Here is an 18,377-nt window from a genome sequence, read left to right as displayed (position 1 = left end):
TTTATTATTGCTAGGGCTGAACAGCTTTTGGTTAAATGGGAGAGCAGAATTTTTACTGCTGAGGAGTTCATCAGTACAGCTGTTCATTGCTGAGCTGACATAATAATGTTCTGTTTTTGACAAACTTAACTACAGGGCAAATCATTATTCTCTGTCACAGGCCAAACTTATGAATGGGAAAATCATTTAGAGGTAGAAAGAGCACATTTCACCTCTGGGAGTTATTGGTACATGTCCTCCTAGGAAGTCAAATGGATGCAGGAGGAATAGCCTTTAAATCTGTTGACTCTGGGAGGAATACATGTTTCAGCATCAGACGCAGGATGATGCCTTTGTTTTTAGCTCTGAAGCAGACTTTTTGCTTTGTGGAGACAAATTACACTTTATTTCTGACACCGTGGCTCCCATGGGAGACCCTCTCATCAGCTGCCACAGCCATGACGGCGTCGTTCCCTGTAAGCTGACTGAACAGAGGCCAATGGTAGCATATGCCAGCTCTGGCTATTTCAGAGCCTTTCAGCTGTGGCACTGGAAAAAGATGTCATGTCAAATTTCTGCCCTTTATACTAAGCTATGTCCTAGCCATCATAGTGTTGAAGGGAAGGATGCCTGGATAATCCTTTCCAATAAGAACATCCTATAAGAGAAAAGAAGGGATCGGAGCCCAGTGAAAAGTACTGCCTTCCCTTCCTATCACCTTGACTAGTGTGTGGGCCTGTCCATCCCCTTGCTTCGTTTCCTTTGCACCAAAAGAGAAGAAAGGCATGTTTGGTTTTCTAGTTTTAACAATATGAAAAGAGGATATAAAAGTGAAGCAAAAGACCAATATATTACTGTAATTGTCTTTACTGTTGAAGAGATAAGAAAACGTGCAAAAAATATCATGCCATTGGAGATTCTGAGTTAGGATGCCTACCCAACATCTAGATTGCATTCAGATTACTAAGAACTGGAATATTCTCTGGCAATTTGCCTTTATTCTCTAAATTCTCTCAGAAAGTACTTTAAATTGTAAGTTTATGATGCATTAATTAAATACATTTAACTTGTATATGGGTTTATTAACTGACATGGTGAAATGTTAATTTTTTGTAATCATGACTTTTAAATCATTACCTTTAACGAAATTGGAGTACAAAGGCCCGAATGTAATACTACAATTTAAATACCTAATTTTTGCTAGACATCACAGAGAACTGAATCAGACTATAAAAGAGACAAAACTATACACTTAGAAAAACCTAACCTGAAGGCTTAATTACATATCATACAAAGGGTTGTTAGCATTTTCGTGAACCTTTGAAACAATGCCTTTTCATTATAATACGTACTACAAAGGAGATTACATTTTTGTTGACACTACTACACTTCGAGATCAAAGGCACACACAGGTTCAATGTTCTGTTCTTGTCCTCTTTATTTCTCTTTATTCCTCTCTATCTTCATGTGACTTTTGTTTTTTAAGCTACTTTTCTCTTTGACAATGAAACATGAAAGCCACACTGGCTAAGATTTTGCCAAATAAGCACAAAGCTAACTCTATTTGAAAAAAAAAAAAAAAAAGCAGAGCCCATGAATTTTTAAAAGTTCATACATAATATATCATAAAAGTGGATGAATAATATGGTGTATGGGCTTTAATAAAAAGCTCCTTGACCATTTCTCAGAGATTCTGAGATGTAATCAATACCCAGAAAGGTATCTTGGGGACATTGCTAAGATTTATGCTTTTTTGCACAGAGTGACACTATCTGCTTACTATATCAACCGAGGACACAATATTGAATTTCAGAGAACAGAAGGAAGAAGCAGCATTGTTATCTGCCTCAACAGTGTTTCCATTCAGAGATCAGCTTTATGCCTCATCCCTGACATCAGACTTCAGAGGCGAAAAGGAAGGTGCCGAACGAGGAATACAAGGACAGCACAAAAACTCACGTGGATCTGAGCATCAGCAGTTCGCGATTGCATCAAGCTTCTGTTTCTTTCTACTTCTGAAAGCAAATCCCCAGACGAGAGGTCTAAGATGCGTGAATGGAGTTTCTGGGGGGTGGGGAGGTTAGAAGGGAATGAGCAAAGCATAAGCACTTGTCAAGTATGCAACAGATCAGCATTTTTAAAATTCCAAACTCTGCGGTTAAATTTCAAGGGAAATGAGGACCCCGAGGTAAAAGAGGATTTGTTCTGTTTCAAAGTGTTGCTGTTCGTGCTTGTTTTGTTCCAGACGTCCTGTCTGAAGAACAGGTTGTTCTTCATCTAAAACAAACCATACTTTTTCTTCCAGCCTCTGTTTTGCAACTTATCATTATTTAATATGCAACAATGACAAATGACCATGAGTTCCACCACTATCCATAGAGTTTGACAGGTTTCAGGGAAAAAGCATAAAAATGAACTACAAAATTAACATTTATAAATCAATCAACATGTTAATGTTGTTTTATTTACGAGCTGCTACACCTTGAATGAATGATTGCAAAAGTGACCCAATTTTTAAACAGCATTGATCTGCTGAAGGCCTCCCTTGCACACATTTTAACTCAAAGTCATTAATGTCATCTGTTAGGAACAATTAATGTGAATAGAAAATAATTGCATCAGGGAACTAGGGACTCAGAGGATTTTGTGCATTAATATTCAGATGCTGTTCGATTATATACACTGTTCTTTCCTTGGGTTTTGCTTGGAAGAACAACTAAGCTGGTGCCACTTCCTCCATATTCACCTGTATACCAATTACTAAGGCTTTCAGTGTGGATTAAACCTGATTTGTTTTAATTGCAGTTTCAATAAAATCCATGATTTATGTGAATGCCTTGGCCAATGACTTCAACAGAAGAAATACCTGCAGTCTTGTCAGTCACTGGGCCCACATATCATGTAACAGGCAGTATGGATCTTATTCACAGTCCACCAAAATCAATGAAAAAGGACTTTAAAAGAAAAAAAAATCAACACAAACACCTTCCACCTGCAGGAACCAGCAGCACAGCCCCTGCCCTAGCACTGCTCCAGGCTCCCTTCCTTGCAAAGGATGTAAACCAGGGGGGAGACTTGCTGAGGCTGCTTGCGTGGCCCTTCACCCTGCCCATCCAAAAACCTGGTAAAAGACAGAAGGAGACTCTCTACCCACTGAAGTCCTTCCCCACAGCTCAGCAGTAACAGTGACAATGCAGCTCTTTGCAGGGCCATGAAACATCAGTTACACGGTACCTTACAGCTGGATGTGCCCCTGCCTGCTCTCCTGGTACTCGCTGCAGAAATTCATCTGCTGGAAACCAAGCAGGCAGAGCCACAGGGCCATTGCTACAGCCTCTGGATCTGCGTGCTGTGCTTCAGGCGCATTTCAGAAATGCTAGCAAACCTTATTTTTTTTCTTTTTTCTTTTTTTTTTTTTTTTTTTCTAAAGAGTAATTAGTAATTTGGGAATAATTTCTCAAGAGTTACATATTCATACAGGTTTTATGCGCTGGCTCTTCAGGAGGTGCTGTCCTGCTGCAGATTATGGCAAATAGCTTCAGTGAGCAATGCTCTGCAGAATCATATTTTGTCCAACATATTGTTGGGTAGATTAAAATGCTACAAGCACTCAGCATCCAATATACATTTTATTATAAATATTAAGTACACTCAGGCTATGTGTTTTTTAACACCAGGGATGCCTATTCCCTAGTTATTCAGTGTGTACCCTTTAAAACGTTATTACTAGAGTTACCGTTGGGTGTTTGCTCAAGATTTAAGCTCCAGGTAAAATGCTTTCCCAAGCTCACAGATTTACTGACTTAGTACACGTGTTATTCTTGACAATAATTCCAAGTGCATCGTTGAACCACCAGAAAATTCCACTGTTTTCTGAAACAGGAGAACCTGATGCTATGAACAAGTGTTGTGCTTGCTCTTGGCAGAGGAATTACTTTCTCCAATGAAGCCAGCCATCTGATTTTTGCTTCCAGAGATTTTTTGGGTGAGTTACAATAGCCAGACCTGTGCATTCAAACTGATGACAGGGGACATCTGAGATGGATGAACATTTACACCTGAACATCTATTTTCCCCAAAGTATTCTAGAAACAGTGCTATAGGAGTTTTACAGTTGTAAAATTGTCTTCTTTTTCCAGCAAAGCATTTTAAGTAGCTCATTACTTAAATGGGAACATGCATGCATCTCAGTAAGGGAAACAAAATACACCCTACAATGTCATCCAGTGGGACTTAGCGTGCTGCTGTTACTGTCCATGTCAGACTTGAGAGAAGAGGTCAGCCCACTTGGATCTAACACCTTTGAACAGGCAGAAGAACCAAACATTTCTGGCTGGAGAGCTGGCTGGTGATAAGACACAGCCCAGCAGAGCATGCAGCCAACAGTCCAGAGCTGCAGGGCTCCAACCACACCAGCTCCGTCACTGGGCAGGCTGGGCTGTGCACGGCTCACGCTCTGTTTCAATGGGCTTTGCCAGCACTCAGCTCTCTGACTTTTCATAACAAAGGTGAACCAGCAGACTGAAATGGAGGGAAATGCTTTCAAGATGTGTAATGTGATTGTACATGTATTTCTGCATCAAATGAAAGACTGCCACATTGGAAATATCCCCCCCATGCATATGCAAAGACACCAACAGCCACGCGGCCAGCACAATGACTAGCATTAACAAACAGCCTAGCAAAGTTTGAGATCATTAATTAAATACAGTCACACAGCACTGAAGCAAGTCATCCAATTACAGAAGAAAAATGATAAGAAAATTGTTTTTCTTTCATTTATTTGTTTTTCTTCCTTCTCCATTTTCCAAATCAAAAATAGGAAAAACTCTGTTAAAAAAATCTCATTAACGATCCATTTAAAATCAAGTAGCAGATTGTGCTAACTATGTAACTTGATTCTGATTTCTTCTCAGATAACAAAATGTACTGTGTCCTTTGTGGTTATTTTCGGATGGTCACATACCCAGATCAAGGAGTCACCGCTGCCTTGAAAATCATACAATGGGAAAATCACTGTTGATGCTATCGCAGTGCAGAGGCTGACCACAGCACAGACTGGCTTTCACAGAAAAGACCACATCAGTTCAAATGAATATTTAAATACAAGCCAATGAGTTATAACTATAAATTCACTTCATCTGCCCCATTTGGAGTGTATTGAGATAGCTGGTGACCTACGGGAATAAGGGGAAACTGGGCAGTATTTGTGCATGGGACATATCAGCCCCTCTGAAAACAGGAAAGTATCAAGAGCTGCAGGATGGGAAACCATTATGGAAGCGAACACAGCATGGGTTGGACACATTTGCTCGGAAATTACCCTGTGCTGAGCAGTGCTGGGGCAGGTGCAGATGAAAAAGTTCCCAGCATCGTGGCTGGGCTGCAGCCACGTCTCTGGGGCTGGTGGGGAGGTGCAGGCCAGGCAGAGCAGAAGGGGCATCTCTGGGGCTGCCTCTGAGCAGTGGCAGAAAAGCTCCACCTTCGGTTATGAGATCGTGGTGTTTCCCAGGCTTTATTGCCATGGTCTCTCTCCCGGCTTGCCTGTGTTTTCAGCCAAGATGGAGCAATATGGCTCAAAGTCAAGAATAACTCCTGTAACCCACATAAAAAATAAAAACAAAGTAATTGATAATTTAGGTGGAAACCTATTATATCAAGTGCAATAGGAAATACAATTATCTGGCAGCAGATAACCAATCCATCAGACGGAAGGCCAGCCCCCCTCCCCACAGCGAAATCCTTATTAAGGCTTTCTAGGAAGATAAAAGAAGGCTCCGGCCTCCTGGCATGAGGCAGTATTACAGGGAGACTCCACAGTGCCTCGTGACTGGATCTGCACAGAATATCTATCAGTTCCCATCTCCTTTTTAAAATGTCTAATGGCCTGCAGCATTGCCAGAACAATTTTCAATGAATTATGCCAAACTGCGTATGACTCTCCAATATCGGATGAGTTAATTGCTATTAAATCAATTGGCTTTGTTTTTCTCACATGAGCCAAAGCCCATCATTCACAAGAAAGAAATTCTCGAGGTTCTGAGAGAGACATTTTCATCCTGGTGCTCTGAGCCAGAGCTGCAAATGTTTGTTTGGTGCATCCCCTCGTCTCTGCTGCTATCCGGGGCATCACAACGCTGAAAAGGCAAACTCTGGACTTCTCTCCCATATAGAGCAGCTGTTGCAACACGACTGGCAGGGAATACCTTCTCTGCAGCCTTCACACCACCCATTTTTAATAATTCTCTGCACAAAGAAAGTTCCTCTCAAATCCACAGGCAGCAACACACCTGCTCTGGTTCTACCCTGGCTGTACTAAATAAGCAAGCCTTAGTAGCTCTACCAAAAACACGCAACAAATGTACAGCATGAGAAGAGTGCTGATACAGCTGTGACAGAAGCTCAACAACTCTTGCTAGGTGACTTTTTCACTCCTGATCCTTTGCTCATAACTGCTATATCCATCCAAAGCAGAGTCCAGCTATGAATTAATCCCACCTAGGATGAGATTTAGTTTCAAAGGTCTTACAGAAATAGCACTCCATCCTGCATTTCCATTGCACCCTGGCAGATAGCAGACCAAATATATATGTATGTGATTAGGTATGCAATTCACTTAATACTGGTTTATGCAGAAATAACATCTGTCTTGAAACTGAATGCTGATTTTTTCAGTCCCTAGGTGCATTTTCGTCCCTAGATGCATTGCAGAGGGATTCAGATGGAGAGAGAATAACTTTCACCTACTCCATCAGAGGTTAGCTAGATTAAGAACACACACTATTCAAAGCATGAAGGGTGAACTTCTCATACAGCTGATATTCTGAAATAAAGGAGAATGTTAAATGTATGGAAAAATAATAAAATGAAGTTCAACTTGGAAAGCAGAAATAGATTTTGCCTTTAGACAAATCAGAGACTGCAATACATGTGCTTCTGGCATCTGGTAAATCTGCTTTTTAAAGTGTGCTGAACAAGTTGTTGTCAACAGAAAACAGCCAACTATGAAGCAAAAGTGAATGTTATATAAAGGTGCTTCCATTGTATTTAATTCCAATAATCACTAATGTAGGAAATACACTTGAAATCGTACACTGTGTGCATGCAGCAATGCCTGATGTTTCATCATATGTAACTGATGCAATGAAAATAAAATGATAAATATTTCAACACTCGGAAGTTATATATTTAATAGAAAATTCAGAATTATGTCCTACTTTCCTACTGCTCACTTCCTATAAACAGAACATTTCACAGTTTATAATGGCAATAGCAGTTGGCATACTGAGCACTTTACACGACTAAATCAGCTTGGTTAAGAACTTGCCTTCATCCTTCCAGCTGTCTATTGAATATGAAGACAGGCAGCTTCCTAGCAGACTTCTTGTGCATCATTTATACCACTTCATACTCCTTTTTATACCTGTATCCTTTAGGTTAATTTCAAGGACATTTCACTATGGAAATATCCATGCTTTTTTCCTTCTAATTCCCTAATAGTCTGCTTTGCAATCATTTACCCTAACAGCATGACATTACCTCTGACTGTTTCTCTCTGATAAATATTTTAGACTAAAATCAAGTCCAGCCTTACGGTGCTTGAGCTGAAGAATTCAGCATGTCTTTAAGAAGCATTTATGTCCTTTTTAACCACTTTTCAGGAGTGCCTTTACATCAAATAAGGTCCCTTATTCACAATTGTGTTCTGGTATTTCTTCACAGAAATAGGCAGTTAATAAAATGAATTTTTCCACCAGTTCTGAAAACAAAACACAGCCTTATCTTATAAGTTGCACAGAGTAGTGCAATGCAACATGAACCACATAAGGGTATGCTTTTCTATATTTTTAACAAGTGTTAGAAAGAGACCAAGTTTTATAGGACTACGTGAGATTGACACAAATACTTAGATTTGTATTTTCACTTGTACCTATAGCAAAAGTGACCAATCAGTCTGTACCCGTGCATTTCCTTAAGCAACAAAATACTGCATCAAGGAAAAAGAAATGGCAAGGTATGGGTGAAGCACAGGAGCAACAAGAGGTTCGCCATAGCTCTGCTCTGGCCTGCTCTGCTGCTGCAGAGCATCCCCTGCAGAAAGTGAGTATCTCTCTGCAGTATGGGCAACGGGAGCTGGCCACAGGAGACAGCTGGGAGAACGTGCACTGTGCAGCCAACTTGTCAGGGAGCTCCCTTCTCCTGCCAAACCTTGTCCAAGACTGAGGCTAAACACAGAGTGGGAAACGAACAGCCTCTGTCTGTTCCAAATGCTGCTCCCGGCCCCAAATTGTTCTACTCTCATCACTTCTTAGACATCAAGAAGCTGTCAATGCACAAGTTTGCCTCTATACCAGCAGGCACGCACAACTTCTCATCGTAAAGCTAAGGCATCACACAAAACTCTTTTCACTCTTTCCTTGTTGTTACAGGCTCCATTTCTAACAGATCAGGCACTCAGCAGAGGTACTTGATATTTGGCAAAAGCACACAACATGAAACATTATACAGCTCTGTCTGCAATAGACAAAGCAACTCAGAAGTCTTACACCCCGTGGTAATTAGCACCAGAAAATATGCTGCCTTTCATACTTAGTACTCTGCTCTGTCTGTCTGATGGGTCACCTGAAATTCATTGCCCTGTGTGATGCTGCTAGGGTTCTCACCTCTCATACCGTGGGAAACATGCCACTACAGCTGGTTAGATTTATTTTTGGTGGGAGGAGGGGGGTTAATCCTCAGCGAGTGAACCCCAGGATAATTCTCACAGTGCTAGGAGTGAGCAGCGAGAGACTGGTATTTATTGGCCTTATTTACTGGCTGTGTAAAATATGGGAAACAGAATCACAAACTTACAGTATTGCCCAGCGTTAACAGGGGAAAGAGTTATAGAAAATATGAATATTAAAGGCTCAACTATAAAATACATTTCAGTAAGCTAAAACATTTCATGGTACAAAAAAGGCAGCCTCCAGTTATTCCAGAAATTTCAAGTCAAGCAGATTTGAATTTTCTATTAATCTAACAAAAATATTTCCATGCAAGTTCTAATTTGATTTTTGCCATTTGTTTTTGCTGTCTCCCCTACTACTAGGTGGACATTGCTAAAAAACGTGACGTCTGGGGATCTAACATCTAGCAGATGCTAGACTTTAAATTCATACCCAGTACAACAGCAGTTTGTCAGTTTTGCTGGCAAATCCTCCAGGCGAGTTCACTGAGACTTAACTGACAACGTCCAAGACAAAGTACACGGGTATGATATTACAAACATTTGTATAGAAGATTAGGGTGCTAAAACTACATCGGAAAATCCTGTTAACAAGGCAAATCCAGCACAAAAAAAAAAAAACAAACAACAAAACAAAAGCTTCACTTGCATCTACTTCAGGTTTTCCAGGCTTGCTGCTCTCTGTTATTATCAAACCATTCAGAGAGAGGAAAAACCAGTCAATTAGATTCCAAAGTAAGGAACTCAGAAGGTTGAAAACTTATATCCTAGGGTATAAATTGGGAGGTATTAAGCAGACATTTGATGCATAAACATAAATAACATAATCTCTCTGAATTCTTCACAGAGTTGGCAATATTATTGTAAGCCTAAAATTACTCCTCTTCCAAATCCCTTCGTTTCATTAATTTTCATAAACTGTTTTAAATAAAAGTTACATTGAAAGACAGAAAGTAATCCTCCCTGATCCTAGTTTTGTTTTTATAACTCTATCAGTGTTCTCAAGCTCTAAGACTCCAATGTGGTTTTAATAGCACTACAGTAGGAGCCTGTAAATATTGCAGTAATAATACAAGGAGCTAATTTAATTTCTTAGGAAAATGTACGCATAAAGTTCCCTGTGGTTTGTAATTACTGTAAAGTCAACAGTTTACATCAATGACCTGGTAATCAGCTACTCAGAATGTAAACAATTAATGAAATAAATGTTTTAAACAAGCTTTCCCTTGGAAGAGTCCTTGGAGTATGGTAAAACAGCAGTTTTGTGAGAATAGTATTGTAGAAGAGTCAAGCCTCTTATTAAGTTTATATATTTACTTTTTCTCATTAATTTGGTGCAAAACAGTACATGCTTTTTGTAAATACCTTTCTATTGATCTGATAGCAATCCATATGTTAATTCCACTTTGCTAAATGGATGCCAGCCTCATGCTGGTGCTATGAATTATAGGAACACCCGAGCGTGGAGGCAGACATCTGCATGTTCTGCAACCTTCCCTTCCTGCACTGCTCACAAACAACACCAGTTTTCCTTCACATCTCAGCGTGGTCAAAATCAGTCTAGAAAACAGCTTTATACTAAACTTCTGTGACAAGGAAGAACAATGCCATTAATCTTTTATGGCATGCCTTTCACATGCTATCTGTGCTTTAACAGTGAAAAGGTGGAGTGTTTGTTATTATTTCACTGTATTTAAGAAACGCTTTAACATGAAAATACAGCTGAAAAGTGTTGAAGGTTTAGTGTCACTTAGACAATTGCAATCACGTTATCAATAATAATCTGATTAAATTACTCACTAATTTCAACATGCTGCTAAATTGATACTGATCAGAGATATTCCTGGTAGCACAAAATAATTTTGGTCTTTGAATTGTGATTCTTACAGTTTAAAACTCATTTTCACATTCACTTTCTGACTATGCCCCAAAATCATCTAAAGGAATTAGGCAGCCCTCAATACGATCTTGTTATTGACATTTATGTTGATCGATGTTGGCTCTTACAGAATTGGAATCTACAGATCAATTCCCTTATTAGATTCGTTCTCAGTGCTGCCATGATCATTTTATCACAGAAGCTGCTGCTATCAAATGCTGCTTTATCACTTTATAATAGGATACACTGAAGCTTTCCTCTGGCATATAGTTGGAAATGAAAGCTGTCTGAGCTCTAAGAATTGTTTTTACAGATTTTCAAAATTATCCTTATTAACAGCATATGTCTAATTTTTAAAAGCTATTTAAAACTCAATTTACCTAACTAGTAAAAATTTTTCCCCATGAGAAAATACCAGTTCTCAGGGTGGTAAAAACATAAAATAAAATAAAGGTTAACACTGGACATTGCCCTGGATTTATTAATCACCTTCTTTCTGTTGCCTCTAAGAGTGAAGAGGTGTTAGATAAAAATAAGTGTAAGAATGTAGGTATGATAGAAGAAACAACGTGGTTTCAGGAATGGCGTTATGTGAACACAAACACATGTACGAGCACTCAAAAGCAGACAGAACAAAATTATACTCGAGGTTTGTTGCAGAGGTTTTTATCTGGTTTTGAAAATATGCAGGGCAATGGTATTTTTGTAAGAGTGGTGTTACAGCCCCTGTTGAGAGAGGAGTTCATCACATTAATTTAAATCTACAATAAAATAAATTAGCTTTTTTATTGCCAGGTTGAACTACGGGGCTATGATTGTTATGTATTGCTACAATCTAAGTCTTAATGGCATTTTAGCCCTGTGGTGGTCAAACAGAAACCATTTCAAACCTTCTAAAGGCTATTAAAACATGTGCAGATGTCTGGAAAATTAATACTATTATCTAACTCTAACCTTTTGCCTGTAGGAGGAAAAGGAGAGAGAAGGCTCGGGGAAGATGTTTTAGATCAATACATGGCAACAGAGGAGGGTGAACGCCGCTTCACATGGAAGTTCATTGGCTGTGAACAGGTGATTCAAGCAAGCAGATTCATCCTTATTTGGTTTGCACTGAAATCATTCATTTACTCAGAAAAAATAATTTAAGAGATATGAGCATCATTTTTACAGTCCTTCCTCACTGCTGTTTCTCAAGGTCCAGCAAGCTAGACACTGGAAAGGTTCATTCATTTAAATGACAGGAGCACGAATTTGTCAAGGTTAATGTTGAACAAGTCGTATTTTCCTTGCTTCAAAATTATGCATTTGAAAGGTTTCACAATCCCTCCACCCTTCCTTATTCTTTTTTTTTTTTTTCTTTTTTTGGTGAAATTGTCGAAATGTCAGCTGGACTGAAAAGAGTGTAAAAGTAGTAGGAGGATTTAAGGAAATAACATTATTGTTAGTTTAAGGCTTTTACATACATATTTTCTCTCCAACACTAATGCATTGTTTTTCGCTCTGACAGAATAATTTCAAATAAGGTGAGCCTTTTTACAGTGGTTTTCTTGGATGCCTGGATACCAGGTACTTATGGAAATGGAAAATAAATACCATCAGCCATTGCTCCTGGGACAAACTGGGCTCTTGTGAGTACAATGCCCTCTAAGTGCTGTGCAGGACCTGGACCAGCCGTGTGAGTGCCAAGCCCTGGCACACGATGGCATTAAAGAGAGTTCCTCTCCCACCCTGCTGCCAGAATGTCCCCGGAGGCAGCCTGCCCTGGGCTCGAAGCAGCCATGAACTTTACCATGGAAAGCTGAGAGCTGCAGACCCCTTCGGCAGCTGTACATGCTCGGAAGAAGCGGTGCCAACTTTTGATTAGGAATCTGTGACCTTGTGAATTGATCATTATTTTCCCGTAGATAAAAGCAGGGCTTAGGAGGTATTATATAGGAGTTTCAAAAAGGGTCATCCCCTGGTTCAGCACCAAATAAGTAGCCAGATTTTTAGAAGAGCTCAGCAAAATGCCTGAACACTTGAAAGTCTGGGCCTGTGTACGCGAAGGACCTAAAGACCTAAATTAAAGGTTAATTCCATTTGTTATTCCCCCATGAACTGGTAAAGACTGGTAGCAAAGCTACCCATATGTCTAATTATTGTCAAGAACCTCCTAAGGACCATTTAATGGAATAAATTTAAGCAAGCCTCTAAAATACAATGCTAATGTCTGGTTCGTGTTCACACTCACATTATCTATAATCCATAAGTGTACCTAGACATATATGTATCTACAGAACAGGAGGAGGATGCAACGCTTATTTAGGGAAAAAAAGGGGGGGAGGGTTAAGAGTAAGTGAAAGGAAACTTAAACACATTAGATGAAGTATTTCTGCTTTTAAAATATGACTGACTATAAAAATTTTGAATCAAAACACTACAAAATGAAGTAATTCATCTCAGAAGGTGTATACCAGAAGAAGGAACGGAAAAGTGCTATCTGTTTGAGTTTTTAAAGCACTGATATTAATTCCAGATGTCATTACTTTGACACTCTGGTTTCCATACTTTTAACCCAGTAAGATGGAGTTTAATTCATAATGTTCAAGATGCCCTTGTAATGCACACAGGACACAGACAAATCACTGCTCCTCCCTGCATCCAGACATCTGTTAGTGACTAATGAAACACGGCTTGCTCACATCCAGGCAGAAATGAGCAGGAATGCAATCTAAAAATGCTAAAAATACAGTAAAACTCAAGTTTGTCAATATCACATTATTAAAGATTTAATGACGAAGGTAACTTTTCCTTTCAGCTTGCCCTTATCAAGAGATACCCAGATGGTAATACAAGAGTTAAGGCACTAATGGACTCTTCAGTTTCACTGAGCATCTACGTGCTGATTTTATCTTGCAATACAGTATTTCACATTCTCAGCGAAGTCAACAGAGACGTAGTCAATAGTGTCACAGCCTCTGGATGAGGATCTGAATCTTACCAGTATCCAAACCATCATTAAAGAAGATAGGTCATTTGGGAAACAAAGGAGAGCATTAGTAAAATTCAATACTAAAAGATGGGGTTGGTTCAGTAGGTGTTTTATGATTCATTATGAATAACATTTCATTTTAATTACCAACCCTTTCTTCCATGCACAGTATACATAAAAGTACACAAAACATACAGAGTACATGCCAGGGAAATTATTTTTTTTCGTAACAGATGGCAACAGAAAATACTTATTGAGTAATTTTATGTGCTAAAAACCACTTAGCATGATGTTGGATTCATCTGATTGAATGTGTAATTTAAAATTACTAGCAAATTACACTGACCTGATATAATCTGAAATGCTTAAATGTTACTAAGCAGAGCACTTACTGGCACACCACTTTTGAAGTAAAGGAGCCATAGTTCCAGATTGATTCATGTCCTTAGACTCTGCCACTATGCTTCAACAGTAACAGAAACACAGTTATGAGTAAAGTACAATTTAAATGAAATTCTGCACGTATTAAGTGTAGTAAAATTAGAAATTAAATTAATCATTTACTTATTGTTATTTATTTCATACATGCATACTTCTGAGCAGTTGTCCTTCATTTAAGTTTCAAAGTCTTTTAGGAAAACAAACGACATACTTAGCTCCACTAGAGCAATAGGAGAAACATAACACGTCTGTAATAATAATGATTATGCTTTTATACTGCCTTAGAATTTCAATAGATTTCTACTTTGCCACAAGAAGAAGGCCTCAAAATCTTCGAATCATTTAATTTTATGCATTCTTTTGGTAATTCATTTGGGAGTTATGGAGTGTGAAATATGCACCATGATGAAACAACAATTATCTAGCACACCTGTTGTTTATCCACACTGTATTTAAAAAGGGCCTGTAGTGGCTACTATTTCAATCCGCTGTGCAATTCAAAATCAGGAAGCTTCAAGAAATGACCTGATGACACAAAATTACACTTCCATATGTAACACATGGCTTGTACTGCGCATATCATACACTGCAATAGCATTAGAACAAATACATGATAATTTCTGCTATCAGAATTTCAATGAGAAAGATTTTTCCATTTAGAAAGGAAACCAGAGTGAATGACTTTTGATTAAATACACCTAACATAACAAAAACGTTGTAAATTTAATCAAAACCTGAAATATATCATACAAAAAAAAAAAAAAAAGATGCTGGTCATACAAAATTTAAAGGCATGAGTAACTCAAAGAGTTTTCACAAAGTTCTCAGTCTACAATAAGCATTCCTTGTAACCAGCCTCTATACTTATTCTTTGACGATTCATGCAACGATTTACACAGTACGTTGCCAATACAGTCAGCAAATAGCACAGGTTGAAACTGCATCCAGTGGGCTATTCTCTCTAAGTTAAGCATTGCTATAGGTTAAATGTAACCACAGAAAATTAAAAAAAAAGAAAAAAAAAAGTGTATCTTTTTCATGCATAGTGTAAGTTTGAAGCACAGGGCAAGTTTGGAATATAGAAATACTGTTTTGTACTGTGGGACTCTTACCTTTTGTCTTAGATGTCTTCTCTCACTGAATGTACACAATGATAGGAAAAGCTTTGAAATACGTTGTTGTACTTAATGACTGCTTACATACTCGCTCAGGGTTTCAAATGCCATATTGGATTCCTGCCATCATGTGTATCATCACTGATAGTAAAAATCCATGCATAAAATAAAGAGAAATCTACAGTTCACTCAGCATCAGTTGCATGTTTGTCTAAAAAAATAGGCAGCAAAATCTTACTTCTTTTGTTAAGGCCTGTCGCATCAGCACAGCCCCACTGTTTCCTTGACGTATGCTTACTCTGAAAGACCATCTCTGCTCTTCAGCACATGGTGAGCTTTAGTCATTATTTTCTTTTTGTTTAAGAGCACATCAGTGAAGAGTTTAGGTACTGAAATAAGGATTAACAGTCTGACAAGAAGGGAGGTCACCAAGACACAAATTACAGATGGGGCAGACCTATCAGCTAAGTTGATCTAACTCCCTGATAATAAAAATACCCTTCTCCACACAACACCTAGCTGTGCTTTGCTTGCTCTAGTTTTAAAAGCTGTGAAGGATAATACCCTCGCTCTCCTTTCATATATCATGCCGCAGTCTATAACTTTGTGTGTGTGTGTGTGTGATGTTCCTTTATCAGCCTGAATTAGATTTAGATCCAGCAAAGCATTTTGGCAAATGTTCTATTTTCAGAATGAGAGTTTTACAGTTTCCCTAGTTATAAAAGAGCACGACAGGTTTCCCCGGTGATACAGACTGGTATTTGTGAGGGACAAGAAAGGCCTCCTCAACCATGTGGTTCAAGGGATCTCTCTCACAAAGCTTTTTGAAAGTCTGCACAACACAGCCATGATTTTCACACTGATCTTCCTGGTAATCCGTGATATAACAAAAAGGAATGGCACAAAGCTGCCTCAGGGGATGTTCAGACTGGACATGAGGAAACATTTCTCTGCCACGAAGGTGGGCAAACACTGGCACAGGCTTCCTAGTGGGGTGGTTGGTGCCCCAAGCCTGTCGGTGGTCAGGAGGCATTGGGTTAATACCCTCACTAATATGCTCGAGCTTTTGGTTATCCCTGAAGTGGTCAGGCAGTTGGACTCGAGGATCTTTGTAAGGTCCTTTTCAACTGAACTATTCGATAAGTTTGTTTCTGTCAGCTTACGTCCTTGCGACTAGAGATGACCTGTAGGGAGCCACTGTTGTGGATGACATCCAGTGATGTGAGATGCTCTCCCAAAAATCTGCTTATCTCAGAGCCTTTTTCTAGAGCTGTCAGGTTATCAGATGTCTAGCCTCATTCTTCCAAGCATTCTCCTATCACTGTTCCTTCAAAACTAGAGGTCATGCAGCTTAATTTAGGGAGGTTAGATGGACTTGCTTTGGAGGATATTTTCTTTCCTTCTCTCATCACTGACTTTGGTCACCCATACATTTAACCAGTAGGCTCTCAGCCATACTTTATTCCTCTAACATTTCTTCAGCATGTATGTGAAGCTGTAAAAAGGGCAAGAAATATGGTTCCAATAATATATTCCGATATATGGAATATATTATTCCATGTTGGTGATTTAAGCTGAGATGAAATACAGAGCATTACGTATCACTGCAGAAGCTGTTATGCCTTATTTTTACTTTAATATTTTCTGAGAAAAAAAGGCCATTTGCCAATCTGTTCGGGAGCTGGAGTTTCACAAGATTTGCAAATACGAGCACCCTGACAATGTGATGAATACCAAGGAAGAGAAGTGAAGTAAGAAAATAAGCAAGTCAACCGCGGGAGTTTCCAAACTTCACACACAAATTTGCTGATCTCGGTCTCAAGTCTGCGTGCTCTCTGAAGAGCCCAGAGGCAGCAGGCAGGACGAGTGGCTGGCTTCTGTCAGACGGGAATTATGCTGCTGCTCAGCGTGTAACGATCCAGTTATTTAAATAGATTTGGACTGCTGACAAACTGTTTTCTAACAATGTGTGATGATCTTTAGCTTTAATTTCAAACCCTCCAATACTTTCTTTCCGAAATACTTAACCATTTCATATATCTAATTGCTGGAAGGTGATGCAACTTCACTTTTAACCTTCCACATTCAGACATCATCGTGTCTAACGATGTCTGAACCAGAGGTCAGGCTCTGAGGCCAGACACTCCATCTCCTTTTGTCAGGTGTTAGGGCAATTAATTGCCCTTTTTCCTTCTCATATATAATAATGTCGTCAGTGTAATTTACCCCTTCCTGCTAAGTTGCACAACTGTTTCCATCCAAGTGCGTACAGTTACAGTCTATCTCATATGTCTCACAGTTGTCAGGTTATTACAAGAGCTAATGTCAATGCAGTTACAACAAAGTAGTTATTATTTGAATCTAAGGGTTCAGCAGACTGTGCTATAGCACTCGAAACAAAATCTTAGACATGAAATTAAACAATGTGGATGGTCCATGAGTAATAAATGAAACTAATCTAGCCAGAGAAACACAATGAGAAAATGGATGCTTCAGGAGTTCTCCCTACCTTGTTCTGGAGTTGGTAAAGTAGCATTTTTATGATGGGAATAAAAAGGCAATGAAAATACAGTTTGGGATCAGAGATACTGTAAATCTTGTGATTAGTAGTATTATTTTATGCTTTCCCAACTATGAAAATTTTATTACTTATTTAATCAAGTAAATCAATTCAATAAATGTTGCTACTCTGCACTTTTAAACACCTTTCACTGTAAGTTCCCTGCCTGCTTTATAAACAGCAACCTCCTGGATGAAAAGTGAAAACAAGAATTTTATCCACGAGAAGAATTTATCTAACAAACATTTTCCTTTTATGTAAACAGAGATACATTATATAAACGACTGCAATATCTATCAGAAGGCAAACCCCGACCCCTTTTACCTCTCAAAAACTCTATAAATGTCATCCTTGTTGCAAAGGAAAAACATTCAATTCTAGAATCAGGTTTGATGGCAATCATTATATTGTCAAGTATGAGTAGAACAAGAGGGCTAACTGGAAAAAAAAGGCCCGAGACAGATCTGTCTCAAGAGTGAGTAGTCTATATCCAATAAAGTCAAACAACTTTATGAGACGACAGAGAAAAAGTATAAAAGTCTATAATTTGGTTAATTTAATAGTTTTACATTTCTCTGAACAAAACACTGTACCATTTATTAAAAACGAATAAGTAAAGGAAAGACAGAAATTAAGTGATATTAACATTTACATTTAAACCTATTTCATATATGCTATACATGACCATGGGCAAATCAAAAGTG

At 38.7% G+C, this 18,377-nt stretch overlaps 1 protein-coding gene across 4 annotated transcripts in view; it reads right to left on the bottom strand.

The window, feature by feature from the left end:
- NCKAP5 (NCK associated protein 5) overlaps window positions 1-18,377 on the bottom strand; it is a 364,164-nt gene that overhangs the window by 64,262 nt on the left and 281,525 nt on the right. For all 4 annotated transcript variants that reach the window (XM_082763525.1, XM_082763522.1, XM_082763523.1 and 1 more), the window contains one exon: window positions 1,939-2,043. In XM_082763525.1, the coding sequence (XP_082619651.1) occupies window positions 1,939-2,043 (105 nt within the window). The remainder of the gene's footprint in view (window positions 1-1,938; window positions 2,044-18,377) is intronic.

The sequence above is a fragment of the Aythya marila genome (genome assembly GCF_965140915.1).
Source record: "Aythya marila genome assembly, chromosome: 6".
Classification (NCBI taxonomy): Eukaryota; Metazoa; Chordata; class Aves; order Anseriformes; family Anatidae; genus Aythya; species Aythya marila.
The sequence above is the reverse complement of the archived record's forward strand: the minus strand, read 5'-3'. Positions and strand labels throughout refer to the sequence as shown.